The 24150-nt window shown below is 48.1% G+C and overlaps 1 protein-coding gene across 2 annotated transcripts; it reads left to right on the top strand.

Moving 5' to 3' along the window:
- The first annotated feature begins 2904 nt into the window (after positions 1-2904).
- On the top strand, positions 2905-23799 carry LOC133370971 (myotubularin-related protein 9-like). 2 transcript variants are annotated; one of them, XM_061597972.1, is made up of 12 exons: positions 2905-3177; positions 5266-5532; positions 6387-6446; positions 10376-10484; positions 12753-12878; positions 13926-14099; positions 15023-15240; positions 17217-17378; positions 17621-17762; positions 19382-19602; positions 21141-21286; positions 23305-23799. In XM_061597972.1, exons 2-12 carry the CDS (start codon positions 5336-5338, stop codon positions 23394-23396), a joined length of 1647 nt encoding a protein of 548 aa, XP_061453956.1. In that variant the 5' UTR covers positions 2905-3177; positions 5266-5335; the 3' UTR covers positions 23397-23799. The 2 variants fall into 2 exon arrangements, with proteins under 2 accessions (XP_061453956.1, XP_061453957.1); XM_061597973.1 differs by lacking the exon at positions 6387-6446.
- The last annotated feature ends 351 nt before the right edge of the window (positions 23800-24150 follow it).

The raw sequence follows: 24150 nt of genomic DNA, 5'->3' as shown, positions 1-24150 counted from the left end.
ATGCAACAGTATTAGCAGCTCTCCTTCCAAAGATAAAAAATTGGGTAGCGATGGTAACAGCCAGAGGGACAGTAACAGCAGCAACTAGCAGCATCGCGGCTTTTCCTCTTCCTCCTTGAGCGGCAGTGGCGCCCTTCCCGACAGGCAGGTGGAAAAAGTTAGTCACAGCTGGGCTAGCATCCAGGACCCAGTCACTTTATCTGTGTATACATACAAATTTAGAAATAATTATTTCAGTTTATATAGAAATACTGTACATCTCACCCTAGTAGGGAAGATGGTGGCCAGGCGACTTTTGTGCCAGTTCAGTCGGCTGCTCAGGTGCTAAGTGTGGATGGACAACTCCAAGCCCCCTCCCCCTCTGTACTCTCCCTTCTTAGGGTTTAAACTGGTCTTGCACCAGATAGCCGTTCCAATGGAGGATCATCCTCTATAAAGTAGGACACATGGCCATCCTGAGTTGGTGAAGGCTGCACACTCCCTTGCGTATGTTTAGTATGTCTGGTTTGTTTACCCATGCCCCCTATGAAAGTGATAATCTTTTAGAGGGGGAAGTAGGACTTGTCCTTATTAATATTTTACTGGATGAGCACTTTATGAATTTTGGATTGTTCATTCTTTTACATTTTTGTTTTAAATTCCTCTTTTTTGTATTTTATCTTGTCAATTTGCGTTGAGACTTTTTCTTTTGTATAAATCGACTGATAAATGTAATTAATGAATAAATGAAAATAATATAATAGGTGTTTAATACAGCTTTAGATTAGTTTAGATAGATAGACAGATAGATAGATAGATAGATAGATAGATAGATAGATAGATAGATAGATAGATAGATAGATAGATAGATAGATAGATAGATAGATAGATAGATAGATAGATAGATAGATAGATAGATAGATAGATAGATGCACACTGTTAAGTCCTGTTAAGTCTGCAGTCCCTCACACTTTTGAACCAGGCTTTTGAACTCAGTGGGATTTACCTCTGAGTAGATATCCATTACATTCTCCTTGTATATTCCATTGATTTTTTTTCATGAAGTATACGTTGTCAGAGCCCAGTCCCTTTCCATAGCCTCTTACTAAATCTGGGGTGGAGGTGGGGAAATGCATCTTCTCTTTATTGTGCATGTGTATGAAACCTGAGGCATCTGACATTTCACACCCTACACAGCAACTGATAAAATATTCCATCTTTCCCCGCCTTGATGTCCTCCAGATGTTGGATTGCAACTCTGACCAGCCCCAACAGCCAGTGTGGCCAATGGTCAGAGCTGATGAGCCCTGAGGTCCAACAATATCTGGAGGGCAGCAATTTGAGAAAGGCTGACATATTATATGAATATTATGTCTTCCATTAAATATCCTTAACCTAAAATACAAACACCTTCTTGGCTTGTAAATAATTGGGTTAACAAACAACATGGACTGGGGCCACATCCAGGTTTGAGGCACCTTTGGGCAAAGTGCTCTGCTATGCGCCCACTTGGTTGCAGACATTTCTTGTGGCCGTTTCAATTTCCCACAATGCTTAGGGGTGCCCAATGTAGCGTCGTTCCGGTGCACTGTGGAAAATGTAAATAGGCTACTGCCTAGGGTTGCCAGGCCCAGCCTCCAAGAGGTCTTCTGTATCTTTAAAAGTTGAGCAGGGGGAAGGGAGAATTCCACCTTGTGGTTTTTCCCATTACAGTGTTGCAAGAAAACCTGCACTTGGCTGAATTTTCTCTTGTCTTAAAGATACAGAATCATTCTCAGGCCCTGAGCCTGGCAACCCTCTGCTGCCCGCAGCAAGCCTGATGGAGGTGAGGAGGGGCTTGCATACAATAGACAGAGCAGAACCTTCAGCAACAGGCAGTGATGGTGAGAGGAGCCTTGGGCAGTGAACCCTTGCTAAGACCAGAGGGGTGTTACCAGTGTGAAGTGGGGAACATTTCAACTCCCAGGATAGTCTGCAAGTGATCTGAGAGAGGCCTCCTTGAGCAAAGAAGCTTCAAAGGGAGACTGGAACTTTAAACTGCTACATTAGAATTCATCAAGAGGTTCCAGTTTATTACCTGTGGACTGATTTGGGACACAAGATTTTGATCACGCTACATGTTGAACTGGCTTAACAATGCCAGGATGTCTGTGTTATCAACAACAAAAGATTTTTGTGAATAGTCACTGTCAATAAAGCAATTAGCACCCTAGTTTTCTGCATTTCATTTCCCTCTGACCCCTCTGTATACAATCCCTTTCCCTCAAAACCATGTAACCTAGGACTTGTAACTTTCTTAGATGTAGCTTCATGCATCTAATGAGGTGGTGTAACCCACAAAAGTTTGTGCCAGAATAAATTTGTTAAGTCTTCAGGATGCCACAAAACGGTTTTTGGTGCAAGAAAATAAAGCAAACACACTTTTGGAGACCAGTGTCAGTGTATCCCCGTTTTATCTCTAAAGTGTTGGAAGGTATGCAATTTTGATTCATATTGGCATGGAGTTTTAATTTGCTTTCTCGCAGGATTTCAGTAGGAGACTAAAGGCTGTTCCCAATTCCTCTCTTGTAGAAATTAAGGGGACTCATCAACAATGCTTCACTTTGCCTGCATAAAAATATGCTTTTGCATTATCAAACTGGTGATCAATCTACAAAGCGCTCTCCCACTCCTGAGTTTCAGTTCCTGTGCTTTTCCTATATATCTTCAAGCATCATTTTTGTCACCATCAAGGCACCTAGAGGGGAAAAATATTGTGGTAGTTTAATCACACTGCCAGTTTATCTGAAATCTTTGCTCTTCAAGTCCCCTGACAGTGGAAAAAATAAATAAACTGAAAACAAATTACAGCCAGGCTACCTTAAGCTCAACATCCTCTCCCCCTCTCTGCAAGTCCCTTGGCTTCTCTGCCTCTCCCACATTGCAATGTGTGCAGTTCCTGTTCAGCCCTCCCTTTCTCTCTCTTTCACAATCTGGAGCCAGCGTGCTTTAGCTCCTCAGCCATTCTCAGAAACAAAACAGCTGTTGAAAGGTTTCTCAACAGCAGCTGCCCCCTCACACACGCACACACCACGATACTAGCAGGGTCTGCCCCCTGCGGCGGTCCTCACCGTTAGGTGCTTGACTGACCCCTGATTTCTTCCAAGCAAGATTGCCTGCAGATCCTGCTGGGGCTCTAATTACAAATCCAGCTGTCAGGTAAGGAAAGCCGGCCACATACTGCTATAAGCGCCCCTTTGCTGGGTTTTTAAGAGGCTGTTTTGCTGCCCCCGGTTCAGATCCTCCACCACCTCGCTTCTCTAGCTAAGCATTTGCAAACAGCAGGGCTGAGAAAAAGTCCCCCACCTGAGATCCTGGAGACCCCACTGCTGGCCAGAGGAGAAAACAGGCTAGGTAGACCAAAGGTTGGACTCTCTGCAAGCCCTTCCCCAGTCCACATATATCCAGCTAACAGTAAAGAATCCTTCTGCAGTCCTCACTTAAAAAACCTAACACTGGCCTACCTTACAGGGCTGTGGTTGTTTGTGACAAACTGTGCAGGCACAGCATACATTGTGGTCCACTAAACAATGCAACTCACCAGGCAGGTTGTTAATGTTTCAGCAGGCCCCTGTAGCTGTGCCTTTAACTGCAGCATACTGAGTGTGCAGACATTAGCAGATGATATTTACCTCCATTCTGTGAAAAGCTGCCCGCAGATGGCTGCATTTCAAGCTGCTCTTAAAGGCACAAGAACTGCTGCTTTTTTTTCCTGGTTAGTTGGCAACTTTATCCACTTGTGGTCTGCCAGGAGCTTGATGAACCTCCTGCTTTTACTGTTTCTTGGAGTTGCAAGAACAGGGACAGAGGAAAAAGGACACATGCACATCCCAATTTTGCTTTCTTCTCCTTAGAAATATACATTTACCAAGATTATCCCTTAATTTTCTTTTTGTTTTTCTGAATGGGTTTCAGCAGCTGATATACCCTTTGAGGCTTCATACTCCAGCAAATGTGTAGCAATTATTATGCTGGAGCCAAGTGGAACGGCTGCCCTGTGGTCTGAACCCCACCCAGCCCCACATCCTATGAGCAGCAAGCCTAGTCTGAATCTCACGTCACTCTCAGAGTATTACCATCAACTGAGAAAGATGCAACATAGCGATGGGGCTGTATCTGCAAAACATAGGAGAGATGCCTGGCTTCCCTTTCCCTTCCGCAGAAGGCTGTGAAGTTGCTATCCTCTGAAAATGAGACAGCAACAAAGTCTTTTCCTGATTAAGACCCAGCCCCAAAGCCAATGTGGTCAGCAACTGTTTTTGCCAGGAGGTCACTGTGGGGACTGTCAGACCAAGGCTCACCACAGTGGCCACCTCTTCCTCCTCACCACCTTCCTTTTGAGAGCTGCTGTGCCCTTCAAGAGTGCAAATTCAGCAGCCCAGGCTTTCCTCATCATTCTGTCGGCATACCAGGGGAAAGCATCACCTGTGGAATTTCACACAACTCTCTGTCACACAGCTCTGTCAGAATAAAGCTGGCAACCAGAAGCCCCTCTCTTTCAAACCAATTATTCTAATCCTGCCCTTCTCTCTGGAGCTGGGAAGGTCCCTTTTGCAGGGCTCGAACTTGTTACTCTCAATCCATTCCAGTTCTTTTACACAACTTATATTTAAAAATAGTGTGTGGGCACCAACAAGATCATTCTGTTCTGTACAGAATGCAGGTTGACATGGACCCTCCCGGGTAGACAGGCTCCTCTAAACAACTTGTTTATTCTGCATTCATCCTCATCAGTAGCAGCCTTCCTCAACCTGGTGCTTGTCAGATGACTTGGACTGCAACTCCCATCAGCCCCAGGCAGTGTGGCCATTTTGGACTGCAACTCCCATCAGCCCCAGGCAGTGTGGCCATTTTGGACTGCAACTCCCATCAGCCCCAGGCAGAGTGGCCATTTTGGACTGCAATTCCCATCAGCCCCAGGCAGCACGGCCATTTTGGACTGCAACTCCCATCAGCCCCAGGCAACATAGCTGTGCTGGCTGGGGCCCAGGGGAGTTATGGTCTAAAACATCTGAAAGGCACCAGGTTGGGGAAGGCTGGTTATAACAATACTTACTCAAAGTGTAAAATCCATACGTTGGGTGGAAATGCTGGGAAGTGTGACACATAGTTGTGTCTGGTCTGACATGCAGGAGGGGAGATACCCCCCCTCGCGGCACCCTCCCAAAATCTGCTGTGTCTCACCAGCCTCAGCCGCCTGCATCTGCTGCTCCTACAAGTTTCACTGGAAGACTTTTTCCCTCCTAGGGGCATCTCCACGGGACTTTCGGGACCCTGAACAGCCCTCTCGCCTGGCTAGGCCCAGCCTGTCCTTGCCATGGAGTTTGCAGAGTTGATCAAGACCACCAAGGTGGACAGCGTGGCCTTCTCGTGTCCAGGGCTCCAGTCAGTCAAGGGGATGCTGTGCATCACTAGCCATCACCTGCTGTTATCCTCCCGGCCAGGGGCAAATGGAGAGCAGGCCCAGACTGAGCTGTGGCTTCTTATCCGGAACGTGGATGCCGTTGAGAAAAGGTGATTCTCCCCAGGACCGCTTCGGCCTCTTAAGGATCACTGAGGCTCCCTTGGCGTAATGCCAAACTGTTTTTCTCCCCAGTTTGTGCAATCACCGAAATAAGCCTTGCAGAACCTGAGCTGCTAGGTCAAATCAGAACTCCTTGCAACCCCCCCTCAAAAAAAAACTTGCAAAAAGGAGCCGCTGAATGGCTGTAGCTCAGTGGTAGAGTGCATGCTTTGTATGCAAAAGGGCCCAGGTTCAGTCACTGGCATCTCTAGGTAGGGCAGGGAGAGACTCCTACCTGAAACCTAGAGAGATGCTAAGTCAGATAGACCAATGGTCTGACTCAGTGCGAGGCAACATTATTATTGTTATATCCCTGTGTTGTTCCTAACAAACCCACCTCAGACTTGTGCACTTGCCCTAGAGGTCAAGATCAGAAGAAGGTGTTTTAAGATCATGGGGAATCTTCTTCCGGGACTAAACAGGGTGCGTATACCATAATAATGAATGATGCCTTTCCTCTGCTCGAAAGTCAGGTTGCCACTTTTTTTTCCTGGCTGTGCTCCTGTACCCTTTTAACAGCAGCCTGGTGTGTGGAAACTGAGCCTTCCTTAATATCTTCATCTCAGGCTGCTGGGAATGGCAGGAGAAGAGGGCTAGGAGAGAAAAGCTGCAGCTCTAATTGAATGGGAGGAAGCTGCTGGGCATTGCTAAATGGCCCCCAGCTTGGCCAAACGGTTAGCTTACTGGCGAACGAAGGCAGGCGCTTCTCTTGCTTGTAAATCAGCCACAAGTGGCCCAAACAACTAAACTCTTGCACCTGTGGCACGATACTAACCTCTCCTCTTTTCTTCCTGTGGCTCCCCAGTGTTCAGAATCTAAGCTGGTATCAAAGCTCCCGGACTAACGGCTCCCCTCGACAGACCAGGTTTGCCTTTTGACTCCAGTTCCAACTTCAAGGCTGAGCTGCTGCTTGGAAGCTTAACGCTCTGTTCATCTGCTCTTCAGTTTACATGCCATACTGGGGTGGTGATGGGGGTGACTGAGGCTATCTCAGGCCCCCCGTTTTCAGAAAAGCCACCTTATGCTTGGAAGAGATGGGCTGCTCTGCTGCTTGCATGGGGAGAAACCTTTGAGAGCTGCCCTGCATTCAAATTCTGCACCTGTTGGGAAGGGGGAGCAAGGGGGATCGGGAGCCCAGGAGGGCATAATCTGAAGCAAAGCAGGCTGTCTTCAGTCCCAGAAAGTATGAAGTAAACATGATGCATCTCTGAGCATGTGCACAGTGCCTAACCCTCACCTCTGAGTATCCACTGCCTTGCAGATATTTTAAACTGATATAGGGCAGATCCCTGAACCTGAACTAACATTTGCAGGAAGGGATTCTGAGGAACTAAGACAAATAGTGGTAACGACAGAGGAAGTTCTAAGCTTAATGGATAATATAAAAACTGACAAATCACCGGGCCCGGATGGCATCCACCCGAGAGTTCTCAAAGAACTCAAATGTGAAATTGCTGATCTGCTAACTAAAATATGTAACTTGTCCCTCGGGTCCTCCTCCATGCCTGACGACTGGAAAGTGGCAAATGTAACGCCAATCTTCAAAAAGGGATCCAGAGGGGATCCTGGAAATTACAGGCCAGTTAGCTTAACTTCTGTCCCTGGAAAACTGGTAGAAAGGATTATTAAAGCTAGATTAACTAAGCACATAGAAGAACAAGCCTTGGTGAAGCAGAGCCAGCATGGCTTCTGCAAGGGAAAGTCCTGTCTCAGTAACCTATTAGAATTCTTTGAGAGTGTCAACAAGCATATAGATAGAGGTGATCCAGTGGACATAGTGTACTTAGACTTTCAAAAAGCGTTTGACAAGGTACCTCAACAAAGGCTTCTGAGGAAGCTTAGCAGTCATGGATTAAGAGGAGAGGTCCTCTTGTGGATAAGGAATTGGTTAAGAAGCAGAAAGCACAGAGTAGGAATAAACGGACAGTTCTCCCAATGGAGGGCTGTAGAAAGTGGAGTCCCTCAAGGATCGGTATTGGGACCTGTACTTTTCAACTTGTTCATTAATGACCTAGAATTAGGAGTGAGCAGTGAAGTGGCCAAGTTTGCTGACGACACTAAATTGTTCAGGGTTGTTAAAACAAAAAGGGATTGCGAAGAGCTCCAAAAAGACCTCTCCAAACTGAGTGAATGGGCGGAAAAATGGCAAATGCAATTCAATATAAACAAGTGTAAAATTATGCATATTGGAGCAAAAAATCTTAATTTCACATATACGCTCATGGGGTCTGAACTGGCGGTGACCGACCAGGAGAGAGACCTCGGGGTTGTGGTGGACAGCACGATGAAAATGTTGACCCAGTGTGCGGCAGCTGTGAAAAAGGCAAATTCCATGCTAGCAATAATTAGGAAAGGTATTGAAAATAAAACAGCCGATATCATAATGCTGTTGTATAAATCTATGGTGCGACCGCATTTGGAATACTGTGTACAGTTCTGGTCGCCTCATCTCAGAAAGGATATTATAGAGTTGGAAAAGGTTCAGAAGAGGGCAACCAGAATGATCAAGGGGATGGAGCGACTCCCTTACGAGGAAAGGTTGCAGCATTTGGGGCTTTTTAGTTTAGAGAAAAGGTGGGTCAGAGGAGACATGATAGAAGTGTATAAAATTATGCATGGCATTGAGAAAGTGGATAGAGAAAAGTTCTTCTCCCTCTCTCATAATACTAGAACTCGTGGACATTCAAAGAAGCTGAATGTTGGAAGATTCAGGACAGACAAAAGGAAGTACTTCTTTACTCAGCGCATAGTTAAACTATGGAATTTGCTCCCACAAGATGCAGTAATGGCCACCAGCTTGGATGGCTTTAAAAGAAGATTAGACAAATTCATGGAGGACAGGGCTATCAATGGCTACTAGCCATGATGGCTGTGCTCTGCCACCCTAGTCAGAGGCAGCATGCTTCTGAAAACCAGTTGCCGGAAGCCTCAGGAGGGGAGAGTGTTCTTGCACTCGGGTCCTGCTTGCGGGCTTCCCCCAGGCACCTGGTTGGCCACTGTGAGAACAGGATGCTGGACTAGATGGGCCACTGGCCTGATCCAGCAGGCTCTTCTTATGTTCTTATGTTCTTAAACTGAGTTTAATATTGTATTTTAAATTACCGTAACCCGCCCTGGGACCTTGTGGTGAAGGGCAGGTCAGAAACTGAAATCGTCACCGCCATCATGCTATCTCAACCAGAGGGTGAACACTTCCATCTGCAAAGAGCATGGGAGGCTATCTTAGCTGGAGTCAGGCAACTGGTCCATCTACCACAGGGGTAGCCAAGATGGTGCCATCCAGTTGTTGCTGGACGCCAAGTCCCATCAGCCCCAGCCAGCATAGTGGTCCATGCTGACTGGGAGCAACTCTCCAGAATTTCAGTCAGGGGCTATTTCCGGACCGAACTGGAGATGCTGGTGGTTGAACCTGGGTCTTTCTGTAAGCTGAACAGATGCCTGACCACTGAGCTACGTCCCTTCCAGAATTCACAAGTACTACTAGCCTGAAAGGTCTTGTGAGCATAGAAGGGGTTTGGTCCTCTTGGGGATATTTCAAGACCCTTCTCTAAATTAGGGGATGGGCCTCTTACATACAAGATGACTGAGGGTAGGGGGAGATGCAACCACCAATTCATTGTTTCTCCTTGTGGGAAACGAGTTTTTTTTTTCATTAGCTATCACTCGTGGCCGAGTAAGATTGTCTTCCAAGATAAGGTCTTTAACAGTGGGTCCGTAAGTGACTTGGAAGACACCTGTGCGTGAATTTGTTTTATGTGGGGAGATCGGAGCACAATGATCAACACACAATCTTGACAGAAAAAGGCTTTGATCCAATGGCATGGATACCACAACGATTGGAAGTCCTTTATCTGCTGCAGCCTTCATCCTCCTTCACAGCCGTTGTAACGTACACATTGTTATCCTCCGTGTGTTCTGCCGTTGAGGACTTTCTTGGATCGTCCTTTGTCTGGTTCCTCTCCCTTGATCTTACCGCCATGGGTGACCCTGCTGGGAGTACATGACTCCCGACGGCATCGCTCACAGGGTTCATTGGAACACGCAAGTCCACTCACCACTACAAAGTGACGATCCAGCGAGGGGAGGGAACAAATAGCCACACAGAAAGACATGCACCCCCACCTGCTGCATCCTGTAGGACTACCTAGCAACGTTTGGTTCTGTTGGTGTGAAAGTGGCCATCATCAGAATGGCTAAAGAGTTAGGACAAGTATTTCCCACACACACGCGCGCGCGCGTACTGCTGATGCATTTTTATGGATGCTGCACATCAACAGCATCAGTGAGGCTGTCGAAGGACCAGAGGCAGTGGTTATTCTAGGACAGCCATCCCCAATTTGGTGCCTTCCAGATGTTTTGGACTACAACTCCCATCAGCCCCTGCCAGCCCTGCTATGCTCCCATCTGCCTCAGCATCACACAGCCCAGCTGGCTGGGGCTAATGGACTTGTAGTCCAAAACATCTGGAAGGCACCAAGTTAGGGATGGCTGGCCTAGATTAATTTAATCCGGATGCAACAAGACATTTCTGCTCTTTTCGCCGCCTCCTTCCCCTCTCTCCGTTGTGCTTGCTCTTTTTCTTGCTCACGTGACTTCCTGCCCGTCTCAAACACAGAGCGAGCGAGTGAGCAGCTGCTTGGGATTGTGGCCAGAGGCCTCCCCACGCACCCCACCCCACCTGGCACCAGCTCCTCGGCTTGGCTCTCTTCTGCTGGCAGAGAGCTCATGGGGGAGGAAACAGGGCCTGGGTCCTCAGCCCGTATTCATTCCTCCTCCATTTCGTTCCCCCTGCAGGCTTGCAAACGCTTCTGGCACCATCATTCTCAAATGCAAAGACTTGAAAGTTCTGCAGCTGGAGATCCCTGGGATGGAGGAGTGTCTGAACATTGCCAGTTCCATTGAGGTGAACAAAACGCCCATCCTATGCCGCTTCATTTGACCTCCGTCCAGGCAGGACAGTTGGAGAGAACTCCCCTCTGAATGGTGCTGATTGCCGGCCATCACCCCAAGCAGCCAGCCCACACATCCCTTTGAGAAAAGGGGGCAGGGCCTTTTGGGGCCTGGGATGCCCTTTCCGCCCCTGCACCCTCTCTCCAGTTGCAGATTGAATGAGCACGCCCTGTTGGGGAAGGAAAAGCCCTTTGTGGTAGCTTAAAATTCCCGCTAGAGGGCAGGAAGGGTCATTAATGAAGCAGTTGGGAGGAGGTTCAAATCATGACAGCCAGGCAAAGATGCAACTCAAATTCTGATCATAATAAAGCACTTTAAAAAAAATCAGTTCAGCTTGGAGGATGCAGGATGGGCCTGTGAGGTGTACTGCCTGAATCTACTGTGATGGTGTTCTGCAGTCTGGGCCGCTAGCTTGAGTGGTCTGCTGTCTTGACCAGTGGAAGGATACAGGAGCCTTTACTGGGGCCAGGCCTGCCCCCTCCAGAAAAGCACAGAGATTGATGGTGTGTAGATGCACACCATCTACATGCATGATGTACACCAGCTTTTCCCAACCTGGTGTTTTGGATTACAACTCCCATCAGCCCCGGCCAGCATAGTGATTGTAGCCAAAAACATCAAGAAGTGCTGGCTGGGGCTGATCAGAATTGTAGTCCAAAACATCTGCAGGGCACCAGGCTGTGGACGGCTAGTATACATGCATACACGCACATACACAGGCCCTGTGCACATGTTGCAGTAAACCATGCATGCACTAAGCTGGACTATTCTGCTCCTCCCCACTCACTCTGAGGAGAAACAGATGATCCCTAGTTTAGTGTTGCATTCAAACCAGGGCTCATGGTTTGTTTCACTCCAACTAACTTATCAGTAAGCCAAGAACAAACGTTAGCCACAGTCCCAGATCGTGGTTTGCTGGAAGCAAAACAAACCACAATTCCTGGTTTGGATCTAGCCCTCCTGAGCCAGCGCCATGCACTAGGTGCCATTCAGAATGGCATCCGAGATGACCTCTGTGCTGCCTACAAGGGAGGCCTAGATTGTCCTGCAGGGCTGCAGATTGATGGGGCTGGGTGATGCAAGACACTAAAGCCCACCCAGCCCTAATTAAGTCTTTCCCTCTCTGCCTTCTGAGATGGAAGCAGACATTGCCCACACAAGCATATCTTGGCAGCCATAAGGGCCAGAAATTTGGAGGGGTTTATTTTTTTTAAAAGTGTAAAAACTAGCATTCCCAGGCAGCTGCCTCCCCCCCCCCACAGCGCAATCTGCCTTCTGTGAAATTAAGAGCCTTGTGTTCCTGAGTAACAGCACTGAACAGAAAAAGAAGGGGTTGGGGATGGCCTGCCAAAGAGGGAGGGGAAGGGCAGGAGAATCCCACCCTGACAGTGTCACCTGGGTAGGAATTGAATGATTTGTTCATTTCAGTTCTCTCAGCTTCTAATTTTTCTAATCTTAAATTCGGTTCTCCAGCAATTTGTGATTTTTTAAAAAATCCTCATAAAATTTCAGCATTTTAGTGTGAATTTTTCCTAATAAATACAATTTTGGCTAATGTACACATTTTTAGCAAGCAATATATCCAAGTATACTTCATTTTTGTATGTTATTTTCACCAATATGTTCATTTTGAGCACACTTTCCCATAATAAATACACTTTTGTAAATGTTGCTCGGTTGGAGAAGTGCATCGCAAACTTCGGATAAGTGCAAATTGCGAACGATGGATGCGTCTCAGTTCTCATATTGTCACAGAAAGTGTGAATTTTGATAAATGTGGTCTTGTGCGAACTGTATCAAGTTTCTCACCTGTCCCTACTCCGGGCTGCTGCGACAGAGAGCTCTCATGTCAAGGCTCAGCGGTACTGGCTCAGGGCGTTCAATGTAGATGCTGGAGACGTTTTAAGTCTGTGCTGCTTCCCCACACACACTCCCTGCGATTGATGGGAAGAGTGTCAGACCAGGCCAGGAGCCCCATAAGTAGAGGTTCCTTAGAGAAGTGGGGATCGGAGGGGGAAAGCTATCTTGCAGCTCTGGCACCTTAAGAGGGCCCCATTGGTCTAAGCCATCCTTCGCCATCCTGGTGTCCCCCAGATGTTTTGGACTACAACTCCCATCAGCCTCAGCCAGCACAGCCAAAACATCTGGAGGGCATGAGGTTGGTGAAGACTAGGTCTGGGCAAAGCCTTGGCTGACCCTCGCCATCTTTGTTTTCCCACAGGCCCTCTCCTCGGTGGAGTCGGTGATGATGACATACCCATTCTTCTACAGGCCCCAAAGCCTGAAGCTGGAAGATGGGTGGCAGCTTCACAGCCTGGAAGAATACTACCAGCAAATCGCTTCGGATGTGAGTTGCGAGGCCTGCCGTTTTAGAGGGGCAGAGAGGAGGAGGGTTGCAGGAGGCTGGTTGCAAACGCCCTTCCCAAGGCAACGGGTAGCCCTCCCCTCCATTCCCATCTCACGGCTTGTGTGGCCACAAGCTGAACAGTCAAGAAAGGGGAGAGGAGTCTGCCCCAAAAGACACCCCCCCCACACACACACACCCTGAGTCCTGACATATTTTGCCCCTCAAAATGTCTGCTCTTCCCTCCCTTATTGCTATTTTTAATGTTTTTATTGTGTGGTTGTTGTTTTTAACTTGTTGTAAGTCACTTTGATGTTTTTAAATGAAATAGTGGTATACAAACATAGTGATAAATAAGCAAAATAAATAATAAATAGCAGGGCAAACAATCCCATCCTGGTAACGGGCGTCTTGATGAGTAATGGGCATCTTGGTCTTCAACTGCCTCATCCCTTTATCCCTTAAAGTGTAGATGTGGGGGGGACCTTTTGCCCCCTGAAGGCCCAACAGGATGCTAGCAATGGGAGGAGCCCCTCGCACCCCTGCCCCATCCATCCCATCCCATCATCATCGACTTTATTCTCCCAGCCACCGGCCCTGGCAATTTCCAGATAAAATTTCCATTATAAAAACTTACAATAAAGTCAACTATAAAGAATCTTTCTAACTTAAAAATTATTCAATAAAACTATTATTCTTTAAATTTAAAAAAATTAAAATCTGTTATGAAAACAAGGAGTCCTCTAGCTTAACCACCCTGATCCTTCTCTTTCCTTTCCCCTGAAGTTTTCTCACTGCTTAAAGCAAACACAGCTGTTGATTAAGTCATGCAGTGGGCAGGGCTAGAGACAGTAGTGGGAGGAGCTATAACTCCCCCCTGCACCAAGTTACCTCCAGGTGGGCTGGCATACACACAACAAAAAGGGGTGTGGCCAGAGGAGGAGCTCTGGGCCAAATAAATGGGCTGCTTCACACTTAAAGGCCAGCAGTTCCCAACCTCTGCCCATAAAGGTGACAGGAAACAGAGTCTGATGCTAACCCCCTTCCCAGACAGGTGCCTGGAGGCTCAGCTACATCAATGAGGATTTTGTGGCCTGCTCCAGTTACCCGCAAGTCGTCATTGTGCCAGCCGCAGTGAATGAAGAAACTCTGAGGGACAGCGCCCGCTTCCGTCACAGGGGACGATTTCCTGTCCTCAGCTATTACCACAAAAAGAATGGGACTGTGAGTCCGTCTCATTCCTTCCATCTCTTTCCTGCATCCTTCTTTCCACAGACAACATCGCATTCATGTTTTCCGGTATTACCCTGCTGTGTGTGGTCAGTTGTAGCAGGGCTCCAAAACTCAAGTTTGCCCATTGCGGGGGGGGGGGGGAGGAGGAGGAATCCCAAACAAACTGGAGTTGAGCCACGTTATGCAAAAAAGCATATGATTTAAATGTATAAGTTGCACTTCAGTGCAAGAATTATGCATGAAATTGTGTAAAGGGACTAATTAGTTGAACTGATGCAGGATATTCTCTGTTATGTGGATACATCAGAAAGCTGCCTTGTTCTGAGTCAGACTGGTGGTTCATCTACTGTCGCTCAGGAATTGCCAGCTACTGTCCCAGGCTATGGCCTGAAGGCACCTGAGGCCAGCTCCCTGCTGAAGCTAAGCAGGGTCAGGTCTGGTCAGTGCCTGGATGGGAGACCGCCTGGGAACTGGAACCATATGTAAGCCGCCTTGGGTTTCAATCGTGAAAAGCGGAGTATAAATGTAATAAATTAATAAATAATAATAGTGAGCGATGGCCCTCCTCTTCGAACAAGGCCAGGAAAAGAAACATGAAATACAGGAGGCTGCCTTAAACCAAAGCAGAGCCCTGGTCTATGCAGCCCCTGTCTTGGCTCTGCTGACAGTTCCAGGCAGGTCCCCCCTTGCCTATCCCTACCAGCAGAATGACCCTGGCGTCTCCTGTATGCAGGTCAAGTGCTTTCCTGCTGAGCTACAGCCCATTCCAAAGGCTCCCTGACCTCTCTGGCAGCAGTTCTGTGGGGATTTGCAATGGCCCCCACAGGGTGAGAGAGAGGAAGGGAGTGCCACAGGGCCACCACAGGTGCCGCCCTCAGCCCAGCCTGTCTGTCCTGGTCCTTTTGCTCTGGTAGGTGATGCTGCGCTGTAGCCAACCGCTGGTAGGTCCCAACCGGAAGCGCTGCCAGGAGGATGAAGCGCTGCTGAGGACCGTGCTGGCAGGAGGAGACCGTGGCTTCATCCTGGACACCCGGTCGGCGCAGGCGGCCAAGCAGGCTCAGATGCTGGGGGGCGGCACAGAGCACAGGAGCTCTTATCCTGGGTGGAAGAGATTGCACCGGCCCCTGGAGAGGTAAGCACACTCTTGTCCCCAGAAAGGAAAGGGTGCAGTGGTTTAGCGTATTGGACTAGGAGCTGGGAGACCCGGGTTCAAATCCTCGCTCAGCCAGGAAAAAATGCATTGGGTGACCCTGGGCCAGTCCCTGTCTCTCAGCCTAACCTACCTCACAGGGTGGCTGTGAGGATAAAATGGCCACCCTGTAAGCCACCTTGAGCTCCTTGGAGGAAAGGTGGGATATTAATGTAATAGATAAAATAATGAGCAAGGCACATCAGGATACAGATGCAATAAAAAATATTTGAGGCAATTTTAAAAGAATAAGAATGTGAGGAGCAGGGAGGAACAGTAGCCAGAGAACTCGGAGGTGGATGTTCTTAAAGGAGAAGCCGAGAATCAGTACAGCTGGGTGGGATTTGGGCTCATACGGCTGTTTCTATGCTGCAGACATCAAGTGACTTAAATGTAATTTCTTCTGCTGATGGGACACAAGAAAAATCTGTCTGAGGGTGAACCCGGGATTGCATTACATTTCCTCTGATCCCAGACTAATTTCTTTTTCCTTTCAAATCAACCTAAACCCTCAGAAGCTAAACTATATCTATAACTATATCTAGTTTCCTCTACAAAGGGAATCACTCAAAAAGTAAAAGTTGGCCCAAAACGTTGACCCATAATTCCCCTCCCTCCCCCCAAAAAATACATTAGGGCAATAATAATTTGATTGGATGTCAACCAAAACAGAAGAGAATGGGGGGGGGGAGAGAGAAGGCAGCAAGTGTGTGTTTCTTTTATTTTGAAAAATGGCTCAACACTCAAATTGATTGAAGAAGAGCTCTGATGAACTTAAAAGCCTGCTCTCTCCACCCACCCCTGGCCCACAATATGTCCTGCTAAAAGTCTAGCACTACTGTGACCTTGGGGGATTTTTCCAGTAGGCCAATCTGATGGCCGGTTGAAGTTTTTGTCCATCAGGACTCAGGAGGATAAAGTAGTTACCAAATGCAACTCTGAAAGAGCGAGACTGAAATTCCCCTGCAAGTCAGAGATGGCTGAGCCCCGGCCAGGGACTTTTGCTTCCTGCGACAAATGTCAGTTTCTGAACCTCAAACATATTCATCTATTTCCGCCGACTGAGAGGTGTGAAAAGTATTTTAAAAGCATCACTAAATTTTCACCTTAAAAAATAGACTCATCCGGATACCCCCTCCGGCACCAAAGGGACGATCTTAGAGAAAACACCCAGGAGACCATTCTCTCTGGCTCGATTTAATGTTTTACCTTCCAAACGTCTGGATGGCATGTACAAAAAGACTCCAACCAACAACAGATGCTGCCCCTGTGATAATGATGAAGTGGAGTCTATTTCACATGTCTTGTTCAATTATAGTTATAACTTATTAGGAAGGGGCCAGAAAAGACCTAATACATCCTATTACGCAGTTTTTCCCAGGCTGTTCCTCTGAGTCCCTTCTGATTATTTTACTTGAGGATTCAGATAAGGAAATTACTGAGCAAGTGGCAAAATTCCTGAACTTGGCCATCTTGACCAGACCCCGTATGATTGTTAATGGCAATTAAACTAATGGAGCTGTTTTTGTAATCTAGTATGCTGTATGTTGTAGTGTTATTATGTAGTCTTTTATTTCATAACATCTAATATTATGCTCTGTATTTGTGGTCAGTTGACTGTAAATAAATATTTGATTTGACTTGACTCAGGAGAACACCAGCAGAGCGTGGCTGCGGGATCAGGCCAAAAGGGACCCATCTAGGCCAGTACTGTTCTCACAGGGGCCCAATGGGAAACTCGCAAGGAGGGCCTGAGCAGAGCAGCGCTCTCTCCACTTGTGATCCCAGCACCTCGCATTCAGAGGCATGCACCCTCCAAGAGCGGAAGGGGAACACAGCCATTGTGGCTAGCGGTAGCCATTGAGAGCCTTGTCCTCCACTTTCTGACCAAGGCTGCTTCTTCCTCACCACCCCCACAGAGGCCGTCCCCTCCAGGAAAGCTTCATCAAGCTGGTGGAGGCTTGCAACGACCTGTCCCCCAACATGGACCGCTGGCTGAGCAAGCTGGAAGCTTCCAAATGGCTGTCCCATGTCAAAGAAGCGCTGAGCACTGCCTGCCTTGCGGCACAGGGCATGGAAAGGTACCAATGCAGGCGGGAAAACGCCCCCCTCCCCAAATGCCCTGCTCTCTCCCATCCTCTGCAACGGGCTGGGTCCGCAGGTGTTCAGGACAATTCCACAGAGGCAGGTGCTTCTCAGAAATGGAAGGGAGGGAGGGAATCCTAGCAAAAATCCTTTGAGCAAGCCCACACCTTGACCGGGCTGGGCTTGGGTCAATTGCAGGGCGGGGCCAAGTTACGAGGCATTGCGCGCTTGCTTTCAGGGAGGAGGCCTGCATCCTGGTGCATGGAGCTGAAGGGACGGACACTACCTTGCTGGTGACCGCCCTTGCCCAGGTCATCTTGGATCCCAATTGCAGGACGCTGGCTGGCTTCCAGGGGCTGCTAGAGCGGGAATGGATACAGGTACCTGCAGGGAGCATTAACTTCAAGGAAGAGAGGTGCTGGCACTCTGCCCTTGTACGTTCAGACCATGTGCAATTATCTTCAGATGTACCTTGTATCTCTGGGCTTACATACTGGTTTTTGTTATAAACCAGCCTTTACCACAGAGGATAAGGCTGTCGCTAGCTACTAGTCATGATAGTTGTATAGTAGCCTTCGCCAAACTGGTGGCCCTCCAGATGACTTGGACTGCATACAGCATGGCTGCATGATGCTGGGGTTGATGGGAGTTGTACTCCTGGAGGGCTCCAGGTTGACGAAGGCTGTTCTACACCATTCAGCAAGCCAGTGTGCTGTGGGTATGGCTTTGCTCAACTAAGGAGTGGCTATTCGGCCTGTGCTAGTAGCACTGATGAATGCAACTAGAACAACAGGATTTTAAAATGGCCTCCCCCCCTTCAAATTCATCTGAAATTCAACCAAAAGCTGGCCTTTAAAACCTTTCTGAGACCTTTTGTCCCCTCCCACCATTTGCAATGGATCTAGAATTCCTGACCCATCTCACTGTAGTTGTCTATGGAACACCAGTACACAAAGGCACTTTCTACATGCTCAGAGGCAGTGTTCCACATGTTCCAGGGCCCAGCCATTGCACTCAAAGTCAATTCAAGCTAAGCCCAAAAGAGTGGTGGTGGTGGGAGCCATGCACCCTCGCAACAGCTGTGACAGATGCAAGCTGAACTTTCCCTTATGCTGGGGTGGTGCAGAATATGCAATGACAGAAAAAAATCTAGAAGAGCTTGATCAGCAGAATTTATTCTGCAACCTGAATAAATTATGACAAAATCAATCTCTCAAGTTTGCCACATTGGCTGAGCTAGAAAGCTTGTCTCACTCTGTTAGCCACTGAAAAGGGCAGAGGATGGAAACTCCTCGGTTAGTCCTGTGCAATCAACCTCAAAGAGAGGAGTGCAGAACCTGCCTCAGCCCTGGGATCACATTCCTGCCTGGGCCACTTTCTGGGCATAGCAGGGCCAGTGAAGGGTGTGGCCTGGGGGGCAGAGGGGTGTGGCTGGAGAGCGGGTGTGGCCTAGGCAGAGCCCATGGGTGAGATATTGGGGACTGGAGGGCCGCATTTGCCCACCAGGCCTATGTTTCCCCATCCCTGCTCTAGTACGGGTTGGCTAACCTTTGGCCTGAGGGCCACGTTCACTCTTGGGCAACCTTCCAGGGGCCACATGTGGCTGCCCAGCATACTCTCATGCATGCAGGGATGAGTGCACATGAGGACACAAACAGGCCAACAGCTCCCCTCCTCAGATGATCCATGGAGATCAGGTGCGGAGGGGGGTTATTGGTGCTTCCTGCTCACCGAATGGCTGATCTGATGAATGGGGATGATTTGTGCCCCCATCAGGGCCATGGGCTGCCCCCACCCGAGTGCTGTGTTTGTTTTTTTCTCTTTCTGCTGCTAAAAGTGGTGGAGTCTTGGGGACAAGAACTGAATCAGGCCCCCCCAAAGTGGGGGTTAGCCACCCCTTCTCTAAGATGGCAGTGACAGGTCATAGGACGGCCAGCCATGAGGACTAGAAGCACACTTGTGTGTTCCCACCTACCCCGCCACTCCTTGCTCTTCACAGGCTGGGCACCCGTTCCGCCAGCGCTGCGCCCACTCGGCCTACTCCCACGCCCGACTCAAGCAGGAGGCGCCCATGTTCCTCCTCTTCCTGGACTGCGTCTGGCAACTTGGGCGCCAGTTTCCCTTATCGCTGGAATTCAGTGAGGGCTTCCTGTTGGCGCTCTTTGAGCACAGCTACGCCTCTCCCTACGGCACCTTTCTCTGCAATAATGAGAAAGAAAGGTGAGGCAAAAATGAGGAGACACGCTGAGACGGGGGTAAAGAGGAGGGACCCAGTGTTGGGCACGGCGGCATGAATTAAAACAACTCCGCTAGACCTCCAAAACCTCACCCGAGGATTTTAAACTGGGATTTTGCACTTTCATAGGAAGCTGCCCTATTCTGGACCAGACCGTTGCTCTGCCTAGCTCAGTGCAGCCAACCAAATCCTCATCTCCTGCAGACCAAGTGTGACAGTTGGGCGTGGTCACCCACCTGTCAATCACCCAGTGTCATGAGCCCCAACCATCAGCTGGTCTGGGGATTACTCTGCACAAGTTTTGCAGGCCTGCAGGCCTTTACCTGACGGCATATACAGTATATGACGTTAAGTGTATGGGTAGGTGGGTGCGGCTTGGCCAAATAGGACAGCCTGGGAGACCTAATTATGCCCATGGACTGGAGGTTCCTACACCCCTGGTCTACACTGACTAGCAGTGACTCTGCAGGGCAGGGGTGTAATCATCCTGCGTTGTGGGGGGTCATAGACCCATTACTTTTTTGGGAGCAGGGTCCCAGGCAGACCCCTATGTATGAGCCAATCAGCATTAAAAGGGAGCATGTTAGCCACTGAGGTGAGCCAGCCAGAGAAGACTCTTCTCAGTAGCTAACACACAGCCTCCCCTTTCATGCTGATTGGCTCCCAGGGACGTCTGTTGTAGTGGAGTGTGGACTCACGAGACGACAGGGAGAGCAAGGGCAAATCGGATCACTCAGGCCCTCCTTCCCTACTCTTGATAAAATGGAGCAACCTTGCACTGATGTTTCCCTGTAAAGACTAATGGTATAAAATTTATTTATACTATAAATTCTGCTGCTGTACAGTTCACACTCTGAAAGGAAGGGGCCCAAAGCCACAAGCTGGGAGTAGCAAGCTTAACCAAGAAGGTGTCAGTAAACCTGGGGGGGGGGATTTCTCCAGGGTGGTTATTTGCCAAGAATGAATTCCGTTCCCATGCAGCAGGGACCTTGGAGGCACATGTCATTCTTCAGCCAAGCCAAAGGTTCAAGAGAGATGAACTTTCCACTCAGAGGATCAAATGTCATGTCAGAGTTGGGGCAGAACCACACCTTTCTACCGGGCTGGAAGGAAAACCAAGCCTTAAATGAACCTACCTCTCCCCACCCCCACCCCCCAAAACCTGCAGGCTAGTTCAGCAGATGCATCATCTGAGCATTTACTCCTTAAGTCTCTCCCCACACCCGCCTTTAAAATCATGGCTGGGGAATTTCTCGGCAATTAAAAAAAGGAGCAACAGTTTAGCGATGAGAAACCATCGGCCATACAGATGCGATTGGACTCCCAGCTCCCATCAGTCCCAGCCACCATGGCCACTCGCCAGGGATGATGGGAATTGTAGCTCACCACCATCAGGAGGGCAGATTCCTTACTCCCCAACAGAGACAATGAGATCCTTCAGGCTTCACCATTAAGGCTGGCTGCAAAGGGATCGGCCCCACCCCAACAGGGGGGCTAAAATATCACTGTCTCCCCCTTGCAGGAAGCTCTGTGAAGTGAAAGTGAAGACTCACTCACTCTGGCCTGGGCTGAACAGCAAGAGGCAGCAGTTCCTGAATCCACTGTATGCACACAACCCCTTGGTCATTTGGCCATCCGTGGAGCCCCAGAGTGTGCTGCTCTGGCAAGGTAGGATCTCCTCCCCTCGTTATCCTTGTGCCAGTACTTGAAATACGGACACAAGCACACTTTCTCTGGTGGTCCATGTTCTATACCCAAAGCACTCCTCCCCTCCCAACGTGGACAAAATTGTGATTCAGTTGAAACTCCAATTGTTGAATTAGTCCACAGAGCATTTCAATGGGAATTCTGACTTTTCATGTAGTATTTAATATTCCATAGAAGCTGGTTAGTGTTTGGGGGTAGGGCAACACAGCATCCCTACAAGGATATTCTGGGTTGCAGAATTTTGTGGAAGTAGAAGACCTTAGCTTGATTTCAGAAGCTTCAAACCTCCACAGTGCTAGCAAATGTTTAGTCTTCTCTGTGATCACGAGGACTTGAAACTGGATTTAAAAAAATGGAAGATGGAAACGGACTGCCTTCAAGTCATGGTAAGCGGTATTCAGAGGGGGTTTCCCATTGCCTCCCTCTGAGGCTAGTCCTCCCCAGCTGGCTAGGGCCTGCTCAGCTTGCCACAGCTGCACAAGCCAGCCCCTTCCTTGTCTGCAACTGCCAGCTGGGGGGCAACTGGGCTCCTTGGGACTGTGCAGCTTACCCACGGCTGCACAGGTGGCAGGGCACATAACTCCTGAGACCCTCACTGTGGGGTGATCTTTAGCTGGCCCTTGACACCCAGGAGACACGAGCGGGGATTTGAACTCACAGACTCTGGCCTCCCAGCCAGGCTGTGCTCCCAACTGTGAAACACTCAATTCATTATAGACATTTTTTATTGCTTGCTTCAATTACAGAAACAGAAGGGAACAGCACCAAACAAAGGGCAGGAAAGAGAGACAAGCTGTGGTGCTAGATGAAATTTATTGTGAGCTCGAAGCGTTTCGGAACTTGTCCTTCTTCAGGAGCTACAAACATTAAAACAGGGCTGTGGAGTCAGAAGCAATTTTGGGTGGAGTCGGAGTTGGAGTCAGTAGAAATGTACCGACTCCAGCTCCGGCTTCAAAATAAATTTTGATTGACAATTTTTTTAAAATATAAATTCAAAATGTCAAAGAAGCTTCCCATGAAGTCAGCTGTAGTTGAGCATTTCACCATAACTCAAGATGGAAAACATTTTGTGTGTCAATGTATGACACAAGACCCAGATGAAGACAAATGCAGTGATGCCAAGATCAGCGCATATTCAGGCAGCGATAAAAATGCTCCTATGAGAGCTTCCAATTTAAAAAGACATTCACAGCCCTTTCCAGGGCTGTGGAGTCAGAAGCAATTTTGGGTGGAGTCGGACAGTAGAAAAATAGAGGAGTCGGAGTCAAAGGTTTGGCGTACCGACTCCACAGCCCTGCATTAAAACAGACTCAATCAATATAGTGGAGACAACACTGTGGTCTTAAACATAAACGGAATATAGTATTTTAGAGACCACACTCCATATGACTCATTTTACAAACATTTAGAAGACATAATGAAAATTTTAAAATGTTGTCATTATACCCTTAAACTTTGACATAATACTGACACCTTAAAAAACTGTACTGTGTGACTCAAAGGGGGCATAATCTTGTGCTAGCCATGGCAAAACCAGTGTTGTCTCCACTATATTGATTTGAGTCTGTTTTAATGTTTGTAGCTCCTGCCCTTTTTACATACATTTAAAAGAGAATACACAAAACATCTTATGTACGAAACACAGCCTGCAGTCTCTCATCAATGAGACTTCAAATGTTTCATTTTGAACCATTACAATTATAGCATAAATCACATTGTCTCAAGTCAGTCTAACCCTTTCTTGGACACACACTTCGTTTTATAGATTTGCAGTGTGTGTGACACCATGCACCTTATGGAAAGCCAAAGCCCTTTCCTCTTCTTTCATCTGTAACATTTACCTTGATGCTCCCCTCCCGAGTACTAGGTCACGGGTGATACTGCTTCTATGCTGGTCACAGCACAAACCCAGAATAGAGCAAAATAATCTTCAGTTACTCCTTGTTCACCCTTTGAGCATCTAACAACATTTCCTACAGGTTTGTTCCTCCGCTGGGTCCGTTCATCACAGCACCTAGATGAAGCATGGGCAGAAATTCAGCAAATAGCGAAGTCCACAAAGAACCACTGAGTGGGACGGAAATGAGATTGCAGCACAAGCCACTGCAAAAGCAGAAACCAAGGAACTGGGCATCCAAAGTTAGTCCCAGGCTGATCTCGCCCATGTTTGTGTCTTGCAAAGACAGTGCTGTCAAGGACAGAGACACCTGCTTGCTGCTAGTTGCTACCTATGCTGGGAACTGTGTCTGTGTGCAAGGGAGAATTTCCCCGCAGGATATTGGCCTAGTCACTAAACTCTTGACAATTAAAAGACCGCTTGTGTCGGAGAGCCAGCTGCTGTGTCACCTTATCCAGGTTTTTCATCAAGGAAATCAAGTTCTGTTCTTAGAATATATTTGGCAACTAGTTTGATGGGGTTTTCCCCAGAGATTTATATTTAAAAAAAAATAAAAATAAACCTAATGTACAAAGTTTTCCACAGAATCATTAAGAGGTCTTCTGCAGCCAGTCCATCAAGCTCAGGGCCATCTTCCCCAACCTGGTCCCATCCAGATGTTTTGAACTCCCAGTTCACATGGTCCCTAGCCAGCATGGCTGTACTGGTTAGGACAGATGGGAGCTGGGAGTCCAAAATCATCTGGGAGGTAGCAGGTGGGGGGAGAGCTGATCTACTCCAAGTGGGAGCAATTCTTCATCTCAAGCAGAGCAAGAGCTTCCCTCATCCTGGGCATGCTTAGCCTTGAGAAGACTATGGGGAGGTAAGATAGCACTGTTCAAGTACCTGACAGGTTGTCACACAGAGGAGGGCCAGGATCTCTTCTTGA

This window comes from Rhineura floridana, chromosome 15 (assembly GCF_030035675.1).
Source record: "Rhineura floridana isolate rRhiFlo1 chromosome 15, rRhiFlo1.hap2, whole genome shotgun sequence".
NCBI classification, from domain to species: domain Eukaryota; kingdom Metazoa; phylum Chordata; class Lepidosauria; order Squamata; family Rhineuridae; genus Rhineura; species Rhineura floridana.
The sequence above is the reverse complement of the archived record's forward strand: the minus strand, read 5'-3'. Positions and strand labels throughout refer to the sequence as shown.